The 18,144-nt window shown below is 35.8% G+C and overlaps 1 protein-coding gene across 1 annotated transcript in view; it reads right to left on the reverse strand.

Moving 5' to 3' along the window:
• Nucleotides 1-544: 544 nt before the first annotated feature.
• Nucleotides 545-18,144, reverse strand: part of LOC149560460 (vesicle transport protein GOT1-like) — a 116,716-nt gene continuing 99,116 nt past the window's right edge. Inside the window, exons 5-7 of the mRNA XM_089823601.1 lie at nucleotides 1,355-1,452; nucleotides 1,116-1,197; nucleotides 545-971 (exon numbers count right to left, since the gene is read on the reverse strand). Coding sequence (XP_089679727.1) covers nucleotides 936-971; nucleotides 1,116-1,197; nucleotides 1,355-1,452 — 216 coding nt within the window. The 3' untranslated portion in view covers nucleotides 545-935. The remainder of the gene's footprint in view (nucleotides 972-1,115; nucleotides 1,198-1,354; nucleotides 1,453-18,144) is intronic.

Below are 18,144 nucleotides of genomic sequence, written 5' to 3' on the forward strand. Positions count from 1 at the left end.
TATCATTTCATTGTTACTCTCTAACCATTATAGTAAAATATCTCTTATCGGAGTGGACTTAATAGCGTTTATTTGTAAATCCTTTTATAAGGTGGCATTCTATTGAATGTTCGTGAGTCCTTTACAAATGCCACTTATTGAATTGTAACTAGGTCACACCTAACAAGTGTGTTTGTGCCCTTTGGCAAGGTTGGCTCTTAATTGAGATCACTTAAGAAAAGTGAAATATTTTTGAGTGACTAATCCCTAATGGGTTTTTTTTTTAAAGGTAATCGGCTGAAGCCTAGATTATTTATTATTATTGTTAAGATTAATTATTATTGTGTGTTAATGCCGAGTAGATTCGAACCCAAGACCTCCCGGATGAGAGGCTCACAATTTACCATTTTGTAGGCTCTTGCCTAGTCCCTAATGGTTTTTACCCTAATCAGGTTGCTGCATTAAATATCATGGTGTTAAGATGTGTTGTGTTATTTTCTTTTACATGTTAAAACTGTTGTTATTTTGTAAGTCGGTTAATGAAGTTAATACTCGATACAAGACGTGCAAATATGTTTACTGCATAAAATTGATTAAGTTACTGTAGTTACCAAGTTGATTTACTGATAAGTTGAAGTTGGCTTAAGTGTGGTGAATTGTTTAAAAGGGCATAAGGATAACTAATCCATGGGAAAACCATGTTCTTAAAAACCAAACTCCTCCTGCATGAAGACCTTATAGTACATCACATCCCACTTTGTATCAAACTTCCAGAATTTTGAACCATGAAATATGAATATGTTTACAGGAGGAACTTGCATAAGAAAGCTAAAAACTAATATTTTTAATTAGTCAGATAAAGATAGTAAAGCAACTATCCTTGATCCTTACACAACCATGTGTGATTCTTCTGTATATTTTCCCCTACGAAACCATGCTTGATTTAACATATCAAGTTACGCTGGCACCCTTCTGTCCCTCGAGCCAAATACCTTTATAAAAATAATAACTATTGATTAGAACCTTAATGGTAACTATACGGTGCCTTCCAAAACACTTAGTATTGGCAGTGAATTTTGGATTACAATTTTTCCAGAAGTGGCTCTAGAACTTTAGATTAAGCATATCTTACTCACCGATTTAATGAATGGTAGTTGGAATACCCAACCGAGTACAGGAATCCTGCTCAAGTATACAGCAAAAGTAGGCCAGAAACCACTGCCAAGACCAAAACAGCAGGCAAAAGAATAATACATTAACATATCAGATAAAAGTGTTTCCCTCTAGAAATTCTCCATATTTGAGTGTCAACAAATTGGGATACAGAGGATTTAAACAAAATAATGATAAAGCAGAAAGCAACAAAAGGATCAACCTGAAGAGAAAAATAAAGCCATAGATTTCCAATATCATCCCAATGACAGGCCATCCAATGATAACAAAGAAGAATCCAATCAGAAAAGAGATGGATCCCTGCAGGCGGCAAGAAAAGATTTACTTGAGAAATGCACTGAAGTCAACACTTCTATGATTATAAAGCTCATCTTCTGTAAGATTATAAAGCTAATTTTCTGTACAAAATATAACGTACAATTTATTCATCTCCTTAATCTTCAGCATATAAATGGATTATTTAGTTCAGAAAACTAATTTCCACAAATCAAAAGCATATCAATAGCAGGTTAATCTTCATAACCCCTATCTTTAACAAAGAAGCTGACTCTTAGAAAATTGAGGGTCTTCTTGGCACTCAGTATCTAGGTTAATATTAATAACGAAGGAATTTGTTGAGTTGTTACAACATAGTTAAAATGTGATAATGCCAGGAAGACTGAGACTACTAGAATTCAGTTCAAATTTAATATCCAAATGATCACACTAAGTAGAAAATCTAAAAATATAAGATCGTATACCAAAGATTTACCAACTTTATAAACTTAAGAATGATCAGTCTTCAAAGTTCTAGGAACGTAAGAAAACTATAAAAATGGCTATTTGTAAATGCTTTTATGTTTCTGGCATGAAAAGTGGATAGCACTGCAGTAACATATTGTTGATGTCTCCACAGTTGGATGCTATGTATCTATGTCGAAAACTGAAACACAAATTAAAACAATCTTAACGATAAATACTAAGTAGGAGATAATTTCCACAGCAAGTCAAATTGTGATATTGCTATCAGGTTTTAACTGTGTGATTTTGAGTCAAACTCATTGACCCATGTTTCATTCAACTACTCATGAAACATGGGTCAATGAGTTTGACTCAAAGTCACACAGTTAAAACCTGATAGCAATATCACGACAAATACTAACTTGGAGGCTTGAAAACTTCATGCCTTGTAATGGTTGCGCTTCATAAAGAATTGCGTTGTTGACTTCACACCAATTGTTAACATAACACCTGCAAAGAAGAGGATCTGATAAGAATCACAAGTTGAGCATTGGCTGAGTGAGCATTCACATCGACATGTACATTCCCCATTTCCAGTAGACCCTTATCAAAGATGTAATGGGCACCCCTGGATGTCCCAAAAGAACTAAACCAAATTGCTGGAAGGAATTATGTCAAACAGTTTGCATTCAACTTCTTATTTCTCCGTTTAATGTTTTAAACCCCTTATAACTCCGGAAATCAAACGTTTATTTGTTTGTTATGTTTCGTGCATGGAATTGGTATCATACAACATAAACAAGAAAGAAACTACAATAGTATGCAAAGTGGAAATGAACTGCTACTAATAAAATGTTATTTTCAGAATTTATAAAACCAAATACATGGCAGATTTATCAACTCACTAATTACTTCAGCAGTATTGACATAATACTCCAGCCCATGCTTTCGAACTTGCTGCTACAATACTTTGTCCTTCAATCAGTCCACTACCTTCATAATACCATTCCCTCAAAGCGGCATAAGCATCGGACAAGTAGTGAAGAAGATATGAGCAAAATACCAAATCTGCCTGTAGCCGAAAATGCAATTAAACTGCCTGAAAATGAAGCCAATAAAAAAGAATTCCAAAGGCCAAACCCCAAGGGAATGACGTCTAGAATGTTACAAGAGAGGATAGACGTCCTCAAATGCCAAGAACGGAGCTGCAACTCACACACCAATTTCTTCTCATATTCAACCTGCCTAATGAAGCCACAAATGCTTCCTTTTATTCTATTTCCAAGGGTCCGCTCAACTCATATGGGCAATGTGGGATAAAAGATGTGTAATATATAAAACATATATTAAAATACCCCTTATGTCTCCCTTGGGTACACATCACCATAAAATAAATATTAAAGTAACACTTTTAATATTTTACAATTAAATTAGACGTTACTTTAATAAAACTTCAGGCATTAAAATGTATTAGCAATCGGACTCTGAATAATGCGAGTGATAGCTCATCAGAAAGCTCTCACCAAGGAGTATCGAATTCAATCACCAAAATTGACCTGCACTGTGTCCTGCCGACTTACTAAAAATAGTAAGTATGCCTGAAACTGAGTAAATCAACTTCGTTTTGGCCCAAACTGGAAATGACTAGGCCAAAACACTCCAGGATCCCATTAAACCCTTCGTTAGCCCTCGAGACCATGTAGAACAAGGCTAACGCACACACACTTGGTCAACTGCTAAAATGGGGACATTACAAAAGAAGAAGACAATTCCCAAGAAAAGGAATAAAACACCAAAGCCTATTAGGCCTATCCCGATTTCTGTTTCAAAGCACAACAGAAATTTTGTAAGTCTGTAAAGTGTTAAAAGACTGTAATCTATGTTATATTTGCCCAAGAACGTGTCAACCAATCTGTCAGGTCACAAAATTAAGCATATAATATCTTTAAGTATGTCAAACCAAAAGAAGAATGTGCCACTCATAGGAGAACCCTAAATCCTAAGATTTGCATAAAAATGCCAAAGAGATGATCAAACCATGTGAATTTCATTCTTTCATCAGCAACGTAAACCAAACCACCAAAATCACATCTAATCAGGGTCATAGTGTTGAGAGTAAGACAGAAAAAACTTGGCAAGTTGATATTCGACTGAGACTCCAACTTGGTTCCAGTACTTGGTGAAAACTCAGCAAAAAATAACAAATATAAAATATCACTGAATATTAGTGAATTTTAAGGTTAAATGTTACCATATTGCAGTGTCTTATGCCAAATTAACTACAAATATCATAGTAAAATTACTCAGAATTGTGATCAACCGAGCAAACCAGAAGCATAAATGGAATCCAAATATTCAAAACCGCTGCTTTTCCATTTTCCACAGCACAAAACCTTTTTTGCATCTGCACAATCTCACAAGCCTTGAGTTTGGACTCGCCAGACCTGCAAATATAATCCAGACTTACCATGGGCACCTGAGACTTTGGACTTGCAAAACTAGGGTGAGTCACAAGACTGTAGGATTAGTCCTGCAACAAGTGGACCATGGTAACATGCAATCATCCTAAAAGTAAAGAAAATGGAAACCATAAAGCATTCCTTATGTTTCTTTCCCTTGGTCAATAAAACAGCCACAGTACTTATCCTATTCATACCAAATAATTGATAACTGTTAAGTTTTAATAGATTTGTCATTTCTGTAACTTGTATAGCACTTGTAGATTTCTGTGTTTTCCAAATTACTTTCTCAATGCATATGTATATGACATTAAGAGGCATGTCTCTATAGATACATCTTTTTAACTCTCATTAGTTATCAATAACATTTTCATGATTAAGAATGTGATTATATATATATATATATATATATATATATATATATATATATATATATATATATATATATATATATATATATATATATATATATATATATATATATATATATAAAATGAGTTTTATCTGACTAAAACTACACTAACATTAACACTCCCTCTTAGTTAGGAAGGATAAACACATGAATATATATTACCTCAACGTAATATTAGGAATGACAGTTTTAAGGATATCTTTGATCACAAGATATCCACCATTTAGATATCATCTCATGATATCAATAGTAATGGCCTCAAAATATCAAGTCGGATGATATTCACCAAATATCTGAGTAATGGAATCATGAACGTCGAGTTGCAAGATATTCACCAAGTGCTCTGAGTAATGGCCTCCTGAACATCAAGTTGTATGACATTTACCAAGTACTCAAAAATGTTCATTAAGGTATGTGCACACATATCCTCAACGATACTTACCATAGGAACATTCATGGTTTGTTTAAGGAACTTAATCCACCATGTAAAATATAATCTATTATGATCTTCTTAGACATCATAATCTATCCATCATAATAGAAGATTAAGTTATTATAAGATCATCACCTTTCAATAACTTCTACAAATACAAGTGATAATCATTTGGAAGTTGTCAATTCCTCATGATGCACAAAAGGGGCAGGCCCATTTAAAATCATGCATTCACATACATGAATTCTCAGACTCCCTCTGAATATCAATCTTTTGAGCTCCTCATCCAATTTGACTGTGAATCTTATATGGATCTTCCTTTTTCTACAAGAACATGCCCGGAGATAAAGGAAACAACCAAGGTAAATAGCTTTTATAGTACGTATAGAAATACAAATAAGAAAGAGACTACAATGAGTAGATAAATGAAATGCTTAAGGACAATAAATACTTATCTATACAGAAACATCCTTGATTGTCCTCATCATCATTGATGTGACCACTTATGACTCTATCTAATTACTAATGCCACTGTTAGATGTATTATTAGTAAAAAGGTATTCCAATTCTCCTCCCCGTATCATGATAGTATTTCTCCTCCTTGGTACTCAGGTGTGGCTTATTCATTCAATTATAATATCCATTGTACTTTAAATTGTAACTAAACATATATGAGTTTATAAGCCCCTTTTCCACCTTTGCTATCTGAGATTATTAAATTAAGGTATATATAGGATTTAATTGTGGTGGTCATTGAGTGTCACTACCTCCCATTTCGGTGTATCCACACAGGATATGTTTTGCAAGGTAGGGTGAAGACGAGTATGTTTATAAAATTATAAACCCTTCTGCCACCTTACTAAGGTACATCCCTTTTAATATATTTTCTCACGCAGTTCTTTTTCATTAAAGGATCATTGTTTGGCAGGGACATACTCCACGTGCCCTTGACTTTTGCATAACTCTCCACATTCCACTTAAGAATGAGTTTGATCCATGTTATTTGCAGTCAGCATTCCATGTCATGCTTTTTACCTCCTTACCACACCTTCCACATCATCCTTGTCCTATATCAAATTGCGCCAATGATTTTAAGTTGGAATTCAGTTCCAACTTCCTCCTATCAGATTCTTGCAGCTGCCAACACATTACTGTGTATTACCATTTAATGATATAGATCATTTATTTTGTGTCTTCCGCTTTGTCTTTAATAATCTCCATAAAATAGTGTTAGATAAAAAATGCAGAGTCTAATCATCATTTTATGATTGGACAACACGCAACATATTTTGTTTGAATTGATCTTGTCTATATTATAAGAATTCTTCACTGCAGGTCACATTAGAGATATTGCCTTGTGAGGCATCCTACACTCTTGACCGCTGATGTTAAGACTTTGTCAAGACCTATCTAGGCGCTCGGTAGCCTGATACCGCATTTATCAAATATTTTATTACAGATGTTAAGAATCCGATAAACAATTATTTTACAGTCAGTGTTGAGATTATATGCACAATGTGATCAAGACTATCAAAAACAAAACCCACGATGCTGGAGATTGTTTTTCATAGCTTCCGTCAAAGTTATGCTCATACGCAAATAGCATTGCTTCATCTATCAATTTGTAGGGAATGACAAGTCTCCTCCCAGGCTTTGTTCGGAAACACCATATTAAGTTTGAACTTATAATAGATTTGTCATTGTTGTCACTTGTAATAGCACTCGTAGCTTTTTGTGTCTTCCAAATTACCTTCTCAATGCATATGTATATGAGATTAAGAGGCATGTCTTCATAAGAACATGTCTTTTTAACTTTCATTAATTATCAATAACATTTTTTTATTGTGATTATGAATGTGATAATAACTTACATATAATAATATAATACAATATATATAGATATATATAGATATACATACATACATACATATATATATACATACATACATAAATATATATAATACAATACAATATAATACATACATACATATATATATAGAGAGAGAGAGAGACAGAGAGAGGTATCTTCAATGAGTTCTGACTGAAACTACACTAACATCAACAATATCACTGGATGCATTAATTTTTTTTTTAAAGGAAGAAAATACGAACAGACTAGTTTATAATGCTGCACCTGAACAACACAAATATACTATACCACACATCAAAAATTGATACAAACATTAGATTAAAAAGCATACCAACAAAGCAACATCATAACAAAACCACTTCATTATGTTAAGTACTTCTATAATCCAGAACAACCCAATAAATATCTAATTTGGCATTTATCACCTGAACTAAATAAGTGTATATTGCAACAGCCCTAGAAATTGTGCGGAAGATTTGTCTGCAAGTAGGTGCTGCCCATTCAAGAAGTGAAACATAAAGGTGCATAAAAACCATCATTGGAGGCCTTGTCATTGCCCAAATATAAAATATCAAACTACATTTATTCCTTCATTATCACTTCTATATCACCTTAGGCACATCCAAATATCATTTAGCATGTTCGTATTACATTATGACATTCAAAAAATCAAATTTCAACAACATTCTAACTTAACGCTCAGTCCCAGTAATGCATGTATGGAAAAAAATATCAAATAGATTCTCCCACCCCAACTGAGTAAACCCTAATCTGATGGATGGGGCTACAGATATAGGAATACTTCAGCTGGTAACTAGTTTGCAAGCATAATCCAAGCTTAGGAAGGATTTCAATAGTGCCACACATACAAAGGAATCCTCCCTGGCCGCACCCAAAAGTCCTGGAGTACTGCCATGCCTTGTAAACTGTGCCCAACAGAATATTTGAGTTATAATAGGGCCATCAGATGAACGGGTTGAGCAAAAATCAATAGTATCACTGCTGTTGTTTGTGGAAAGGGAGAAATGCTTTAAGTGGCAACAGGAACCTATCATGTGTGTCAAGGTGCCTTCAATGCACAAGCTGGGGAAAGAAGAGCTGTATTAAAAATTTGAAATATACCAGCATATAAAACTCAACAATAAAGTTATAAACATACTTCCAGATTAACCTCAGGTATCAGAAACAGATTTTACAAACTCCGTACAATCTTCAGATCACCCACATGAACAATCAGTTACTTTTTTCATACCATTAATTTAACTCACACGCACAGACTTATACTGGGAAAATCTTATTAACTGCAAATAGTAGAGTATACAAAACCAAACTCAGAAATTTATATGGAAACTGTGTAGCAGATTCATACTGTTTTCTCAACTCCAAGCACTGTGTCTCTGTTTGCTAATGACAGAAGATAGGAAGCATTTGTTTAGACTCTAGAGGGGCAAACTCTTACGCTTTGTAGTGAACCTGGAAATGTCAATCTCTGATGAACTAACCTGATCCAATGCCCATGCTCAGAATAAAGCCTATGTAAGATTGAGTGCAGTACAAGCACCATGTCTCTGTTTGCCAACGACAGTAGATAGGAAGCATTCATTAGAGGTACAATCTCTTAAGGTTTGTAGTAAACCTGGAAATGTCAATCTCTGATGAACTAACCCAAACCAATTCCTATGCTCGGAATGAAGTTTGTGTTAAGATGTGAGTGCACGCCACATGTAGTGTTAGTCACGCCACATGTATGTGTTAGTCAGATTCAAACTCTTCCTTAATTTATTATTCGCTGTTCATGTGGCAGGTCACAAAAGGTTTTGGTTTTGAGTTTAGACGTCAAAATAGGTTTTGGTTTTGTGTTTTGGTCTCTAATTTGCACCTTACCACATCTTTCATCACCCTGCAAATCAGAAGAATTACGATTTTGCTTGACCAAATAGTTCAGAAACACACAACAATCACTGAGTAGGGGTGTCTTTCTACCCAGGCCTGCCTACTGGAGTTTTCATTCCAGGAAGCACTGATCTCACAAATGTGATCGCAAACTCAAAACCTGTAATACCCTTTCAATGCTTCCTATCTGTATTATCAAAATATCACCTTATGTTGTCCCAGCAGGCAATCTGGTTAAGCAGCCTTCACGTCGGCCTGAGTTGAGCTTCAAATTATTAAATAATTGCCATTTAATAAGAATTCATATCTATTATATAATTTTTTTTTATTTTTTTATTAAATTTACACAAGCAAAAGACAGAAAAATAGGGTATTAGATAGCACAATTAGGCTGGCCAACCCACCCTTAAACAACCTCATCACAGTACTCAAGTCCCATCTTATCCTCAAGCAATTTCAGGCTAGAATGTTCAAAAATCTCAATTCCCTCCCATATAGCATCTTCAAGAGCAATTCCTTTCTATTACATCAAATCCTCAGGAAAGACTGTGTTTATCAACTTCTTCTCTATCACATCCAACATTGTTTAAGGTTCTAGAATTAATATGCTTTTATCGTCCAATCATAGTAACTTTTGTGAAGGAGTTACCTACTATCCAAGGGCTTTCTTAAGGCACAAAATGTCAAACATGTTATGGATTCTGCTGTTAGCTGAAAGTTCCTGCTCATAAGCAAATCAACAATTCTTTTGACCACCTTGTATGTCCCATAAAAACGTGTATTCAGCTTTGTTGTGTTGTTAACAAACACCCCATTGCAAATGAGGACCCCACTTTTTGCTTAGTAATTTACTAGTGTGTAGGTCTCTTTGCTTTGGTCTTTGGTCTTTGGTCTCTAGCTTGTGCAAAGTATTCTTGGGTTTTCCTCAGATTCAGAGATTCGCAAGATAGGTAAATAGGTAGATACTCAGCTTTAGCTCTTAAGAATAGAAATAGAATAGGCAAAGGAAAAGACATTGTTGTAAGAATTTGGAAATTAAAATTGATTTCATTGAAGATATGGTGAATTCATGCTTAGTTCAACTTGTTGCATTGTTTTTCCAATGTTGCAAGTGTTAGATGAAGTGTTTTGATTACAATGGAGAATGTAATGGTGTTCGATGAATTTCTCTGTCTCATACTTTTTGCATCTTTTTTATTATAAGTTGTAATGGTGTTTGACGAATTACCATGGCCCATACGACAATTTTTTCTTTTCTAGCACGCCCGATGAGACACGAAGCTAACCCACAACTAGTGGAAGTTCCAAAAGGTGCATGAGCCACAGATCAATCACTAGGTCTCAATCCATTGGAGCTCCCCATTTGTTAGTTCCTTCATTGGTTTTCGGTTGTTATAGAAGCCCTACCATCAAACGAGAGCTCAACAACCTCGAGCCCAAGTTGCTATTATAAACCCTAACCCAGGCCAACCGCAGCACACCAACACACAATGCAAAGAAATTTTGTGGCCTAGAATAGTGTAAGTCCCTTGATTCCCCCAACGTCTGTGACACAACGGGGATAGATTCCCACTTTTTCCTTAAAGGCATTACCTAAGTTCTTGGGCGAAGACTTCAAAACTCTTGGGGAACATCTCCAAGACATAGCAAAAGTATGTACACTACATAACATCACTGAATAGGACGTCGCCTTGTGACTGTTGGCAACATTGCTCAAAGGTAAGGTTCAAGACTGCTATCGGTCCCTTCTGACCAATTCTTTTGCAACATGGGACAAGCTAGGCGACTTGTTCTTCAAACGCTTCTCAAACAAAGAAAATACCTCTTTGTTGTTCTAGCAGTTGATCATAATCAAATGAGCCTATCAAGAAATTGTTACAGACATCAAGACAAAATTCAACAAGACCTAACATAGAATACCCACGATTGCTAGGTCGTTAAGTGGTATGGCATTCGTTTTCTATCTCAAAACATGCGACCCTTGTGTCTCCGTCATGATACAATCTATGGGCAAAGTGACATTACTATTTGCTTATGAAACTGTTGTGAAAGCCAAAAAAAGACCTCATAAATGTCAGTTATCTCTCGCCTAGACTAGTCATGCCTTTATTTGCAAATCTGCAAGCTACACCTACCCCCATAGAAAACACTTTGACTATAACCCCCACCCCACAGTCACACTATTACTACCCAAATTCACAAGCAATCTCATATGGTGCTACCCATAATACCTTGACCACTCCCACTACTCTAGTCACAAAGGTAAGTGAGATGAAAAATATGCTCTACACCTTCTGTAATGAAATTATCAGTTCAAAGAGACAGCAAGCCCCTACCACGAAACCGCCTTACCAAAATAACTTTTTGGGCAAACCCATGTCCAAGAAATCAGCCCCAAGTAAATAACCAGTTGGTCCCAGTCCCTTCCCCTTTACAAGCAATCTCACTTAGCCAGAGCAGAGAAATGATTCTTGGGTAAAATAGCTTGGCGGATGATAATTCGTGCTGCTTTCCATGCAATGATGGACATGGCTTGAGGAATGTTGAAGAGGAAACCTGCAACAACATATCACAGAGCAGCAAGCACAAGGGATAATTGTTGATTCAAGTGTATAGACCTTGCCTAGTATGGAGATTGCAATGGTGACGACGCAGTTGCAAGGTATGTACATGGAAAGGGAAGTTGAGATTGCTTCTGATCACACTCTATTCTCTTGAATAGAAGATGAGGTGGTGGTAGCAAACTTCTTTAAACAAGGTGGCTCGTCAAGTAGCATACCCTCACAAGTACAATCTAACTATCAACTGCATTCCAAACATTGAAACATTAGAAAACTAGTAATACCACACAGCAAAGTAAGTACACGCAAAGTAGCCCTCGAACCCGTTGCGGCATCTGCCTACCCAAGACCTAAGAAGATGACAACGTACAAGTACGAAGATGCCAAACGAGCAATATCAACTAACCTCAATGTAGTTGAGCAACACAAGAAGGCTCTTGCCATCGTATCCTTATGGTATATTCTTTCAATCCCTAGGCAGCAGTCATTGCTGACAGGGCCACTAACCAGAATTGATACAACATCGCTTGTTCCAAAAAAGACCCCAATGCAAGCAAAGAAGTTTATGCCTGATAGACCAACTGAACCAGGACACCAAGCACACACCCATATTGCAGTAGTCGACAAGGGGATAGCAGGATTGAGCATCAAGGCAAAACATACCAAACCTACCGCATTCTACCTGACTCTAATTGTGAATGGAAAACTTCTACATAATTCAATGATTGACAACGGAGCAAGCATCATGGTTATGCCAAAGGAAATTGTTGATGCAATGGGATTTGAGTATGAACCATTAAGCAAGAGACTCGTGCAGCTAGATGGCAACAAGGTCCAGACTCTAGGTGCCATCAAGAAACTAACACTTACTTTATACACCTACCCAACATCATCGTACTTCAAGAGGTGGTCATTATCAACATTCCCTGCACTTCCAGTCTCTGTCTCTCAGGGGATGTTATAGCCAAGATTGATGGATGCCTCTTGTTGAATTGGTCGCATCTCATCCTCAAAAACAAACATGGGGCTAAATTCAAGATTTTAAGCGAGGTTTTGCATTTTGAACATGTTTTTGAGGCTCTGGTCAATACCGAGTCCATAGAAGCAGAATGATTAGTACTACTGGGAGGTGGGATCATTCCTGAACTTGAACATATAGAAGACTCCTCTGTGCAAGGCAGTAACCCTATTATCTATCTTGAATATCAATCCATCGGCCTATGCACCTACATGTTATATGAAGAGGATCAACCATTGCCACAAATAACTAGGGATGGTGTTACAGAAGCAAAGGAAATTGAGAATACGAGTTTCGTTGTTTCGACCCTACATTTCGATGAAAGGATCCAATGCAAGAGTGTGTCTTATGTCCCCTAATGGTGAAGGAATTTTGAAGGCTAAACACGGTCGCTGACAATCTGCCCATAGTAGGCTCCTATTTTTGCCCAATTATGAATCTACTTGAAAACAAACACGCAATCCGTATAATTGTAATGCTCACATTCCAAACAACAACCAAAATTTGCCAAGTTTCGGGAACATGTGCAACCCAAGGTCGTTGAAGCTTATGGAGACCAAGTTATTCAACTAAAAGCAAACAAACTCCCCAGAGGACTAATCACATTAGAAAACATCTTTGACTTAGATGATACAACCATGAACTAGAAGAAAGTTCAAATCAAATAAGCACGATTGCAGTGATCTACAAGTCGGTGAAGATTGCATGCTTAATGTGGGTAATGTTGTTCCCCAACATGATCAGGACCGTCTAGGTCATCTATTTGAGAAATATATGAGTATTGCTTGGACATACAACGACTTGAAGGGATATGACCCGTCAATAATCCAATATATCATAGAGCTTACAGAAGGCACCAAACCTGTCAGACAAAAGCAGACCTATGAACCGCAAGATTGAACCTCTCGTGGCTAAAGAATTGACCAAGCTGGTGGACTCTCAAATTATCTTTCCAATCAAGCATAGTACATGGGTGTCGAACCTCATCCCCATACACAAGAATAATGGAGATATCCACCTTTGGGTTGATTTTCGTGACCTTTATAAAGCATCCTTAAAGGACCATCACCCTTTGCCATCAATGGAAGTGATCCTACAATCAATAGCTAGGTCAAAAGCATTTTTGTTGCTTGATGGCTTCTCGGGATATAATCAAGTGCTGGTTAGAGAGGAGGGTCAACAAAAATGACATTCACCACATGGTGGGGCACATTCGTCTACAAGAAAATACCTTTCGTCTTATCTGATGCAAACACAACATTCTAGCTAGTCAAGGATTGGAGTAACAAATTGCTTCTGTAACGGCAGTTGCACGTGCAATTATTTTAGCAATTTTGGGCATTCTAACTGTTCTTGTGATGGGTACTTATGTTTTTAGTTCTTAGATTATGTGATTTGGTTGTATTTAGAGTCTTTTTAATAATGTTTGAAACTACTATTAAATATAATAATAAAGATTAATTTAATGTTAAATATAACATGCTATAGCACTTATCAAAAATATCAAAAACACAATTGCTACAGCAAAATGAGAATGGAGAAAAAATTTCAATTTTTGTATTAATTCGTCTCCTTAAAATATATTACAATTGCCATATTTTATATTGAGAAATGTCTCATATGGACTTTCACATGCTTATTTAACTACACTACAATCAAGACTAACTTTGTACTTAATCTAATTTTATCGAATGAGACTGGCCCAAGATTCCTATGTAACTGTTGTTATAACAAACATAGACAGTTGTAGAACTTGTGATTAATAATTTATAACTGCTTGATTCTCCGTATTTCATGCATAAATTCATGATTCTAAAAACTCAAAGTTCAAACTGCATGTTACATTCTCTTCCTTATTCGGTGAATTGGTGCATGACTATTAGATTAAACAGTGCATGGAAGAGACAAAACACTGAAAGAAATTACTCTTTTCTTATTATTATTGTTGCTGCTATTTTTTTTTTTTTTATAATTATTGTTAGTCTTGATGTTGTTTTTAATTTTATTATTACAAATATTGATTATTAATATCTTTGAGTTCATCCAGAGAATAGTACTAAATCTAGAAAAACTTAGTAATAACAGTTTGAGATAACTGCAGAAAGTTTTTATTTTCACAAATATTCCCTTTCTTTTGAAAATCTGCGATTATTTTGGTAATGAATTGTAAAGTAGAAAGGAAAAAATTTCTATAAATCTTTTTTGGTTACTGTTTCGCTTGCAGTTTTCATTTTATATGAAAGTTTATTATTTTTTCAAATCTTAAAAATAAAGATTTTTATATATGTAATTTTATTTTATTATTAAAACAATAAGATTTTGGAGGTTGTAAAATATTGAAGTTTAGAAATTATTTTAGATTTTACAAATGAATTTTAACATAATATTTATATTAAAGAAAGAAAAGATAATAAAATTGTTACTTAAATCAAATATTAAAATTATAAAATTTTACCTAAATTTATTAATTGTATAAAAAACTATTAAAGATAATTAAGTTCTATTAAATGTACTTGATTTTATATTATAGAAATACAAACAAAAATTATAAATTGAGACAAACTTTAGAAATGAAGTCAAATTTAAAGAGAGACAAATAACATGAGGTGACGTGTGTGTGTGTGTGTGTGTGTGTGTGTGTGTGTGTGTGTGTGTGTGTGTGTGTGAGAGAGAGAGAGAGAGAGAGAGAGAATTAGCATGAGGCGACGTGATACAGAGAAAGAGTGAGATAAATAACATGATGCATTGTGTGTGTGTGTGTGTGTGTGTGTGTGTGTGAGAGAGAGAGAGAGAGAGAGAGAAAGAGAGAGAGAGAGAGAGAGAGAGGATATTCTTAGAGGGGGTAGAAGGAAAAGGGGAGAGGGGGAGAGATGAGCCATGGAGAGAAAAAGCATAAGAAGGGTGCAAAATAGATGGAGATGGAGATGGTGGAAAGAGAGAGGCCATCAGTGAGTGAGAGAGAGACAAAGACAGAGAGAGAGAGGAGGGGAAGAGGGTGAGAGACATGAGGTAGACATACATAGAGCATTTAAGAGATATATAAACATGAAGATGGTGTGTGTGCGTGTGTGTGTGTGAGTGAGTGAGAGAGAGAGAGAGAGAGAGAGAGATCGAGAGATCACATGAGGTGATGTTGTAGAGAGAAAGAGTGAGACAAGGGGGAGAGTGTGAGAGACATGAGGTAGACATAGATAGATGTAGTGAAAAATAAGGAGGGAGAAAGAGCCCGGGGGGGGGGGGCAGACAGAGAGAGATGATTAGAGGGGGCAGGAGATGTAGATATATAGAAGGGGAGTAGGGAGAGATGAGCTAAATAAGAAAAAGAATATATTAGGCCCAAAAGAGATGTAGACAATGATTGGGAGAGCAAGAGTATGACAGAAAGTGATAGACAATGACAATAATTATGGAGGGAGAGATGTATATATGTAGAGAAAGAGATGGACAAAGAGAACAACGTAGGGGGAGTGGGGAGGGTATACATTATTTGGGGGGGGGGGTGGAATTATAGAATGAGACATGTGAGAGAGAGTATGATTACAATTAACCCTAACCCTAACCCTAACTCTAAATTATAATTATAATTTCGAGTAATAATATTTATTAATTATAATTTTATTAGCTGTAATATCATTAGTAACCCAAAAATTATCTTAACATCAATAATAACAAAAAACCCTAACTCTAACTAGATAATTCTAATTTTAACCCTAACCCTAACCCTAACACTAACCCTAACCCTAACTCTAACTCTAACTCTATGTCTAACTTTAATTCTCCCCCTAACCCTAACCTTAACCCTTTATAATCCTAAATCTAATGCTAATTCTAACCCTAACCCTAATTCTAATCCTAATCCTAGCCCTAACTCTTACCCTAACCCTAAATCTAATCAAGTAACTTTAACCTTAACCCTAATCTAACCCTGATCACAACTCTATCTCTAACTTTAACTCTAACTCTAACTTGAACCCTAACTCTAACTCTAATTCTAACTCTAACTCTTATATGAACACTAACACTAACACTACCTCTAATTTTAACTCTAACTCTAATTGTAACCCTAACCCTAATGCTAATCCTAACCATAACCCTAACACTAACCCTAACCCTAACCCTAATGCTAACCCTAACCATAACCCTAACACTAACTGTAACCCTATCTCTAACACTAATTCTAATCCTAACCTTAATTCTAACCCTAAATATAACCCTAACTCTAACTCTAACTCTAACTCCAACCCTTATTCGAACTCTAATTCTAACTCTATCTCTAACCCTAACCCTAACTCTTATTCTAACCCTAACACTAACCCTAATTCTAACCCTCACCCTAATTCTTACCCTTATCCTAACCTAACTCTATCTCTATTCCTAACTATATTTCTAACCCTAATTCTAACCCTAACCCTAATCCCAACTCTAACTCTAATTTTAAACCTAACCCTAACCCTAACTCTAACTCTAACCCTAACTATAACTCTAACCCTAACGTAACAAGAACCCTAATTCTAATTCAAACCCTATCCCTTACCCTAATTTTCATCCTAATGCTAACCCTAACTTTAACTCTAACCCTAACCCTAACATTAACACTAACCCTAACCTTAATTCTAACCTTAACCCTAACACTAACCCTAACCCTAACTTTAACACTAACCTTAACCATAAACATTAATTTGTCCCTAACTCTAACCCTAAATCTAACTCTACCATAATTGGACTCTAACCATAACCCTAACCCCAACTTTAATCTTGGCTTAAAACTTTTCCCTAACCATAACTCTAGAACCTTAACCCTTACGCAAGCCCTAACCCTAACCCTAACCCTAACCCTGGCCCTACTATAACCCTAACCCTAACCATAACCATAAGTCTAACCCTAACCTTAACCATGAGCATAACTCTAACCCTAAACTTAACCATAAACATAACTCTATGCCTAACTCTAACCCTAAATCTAACTCTACCATAACTAGACTCTAACCCTAACCCTAACCCTAATCCTAAGCCTAACCTTAACCCTGACTCAAACCCTAACCCTATCCCTACAATAACCCTAACTCGAGCCCTATAATAACCCTAACCCTAACCCTAACCTTAACCATGAGCATAACTCTAACCCTAAATCTAACACTACCATAATTGGACTCTAACCCTAACACTAACCCTTACTTTAATCTTGACTCAAACCCTAACCTTCACTCTAACCTTAACCTTGACTCAAACCCTAACCCTAGCCTTACTATAACACTAACCCTAACCATAACCATAACTCTAACCCTAACCTTAACTATGACCATAACTCTAACCCTAACCTTAACCATAAACATAACTCTAATCCAAACCTTAACCATAACCATAACTCTAACCCTAACCTTAACCATAAACATAACTCTAACCCAAACCTTAACCATAACTCTAACAATAACCATAACCGTAACTCTAACCCTAACCTTAACCATAACTCAAACCCTAACCCTAACTCCAACCCTAACCCTAATGCTAACCCTAACCCTTATTCTATCCCTAAGGTTAACATTAATTGTAATGGTAACTTTGTCTCTAACCATATATCTATGTTTGACTATAACATTTTACATTACAATATGCCAAAAAAAAAATT

The sequence above is a fragment of the Cupressus sempervirens genome, chromosome 4, assembly GCF_028749045.1.
Source record: "Cupressus sempervirens isolate cs-2001-9-10 chromosome 4, ASM2874904v1, whole genome shotgun sequence".
Taxonomy (NCBI): domain Eukaryota; kingdom Viridiplantae; phylum Streptophyta; class Pinopsida; order Cupressales; family Cupressaceae; genus Cupressus; species Cupressus sempervirens.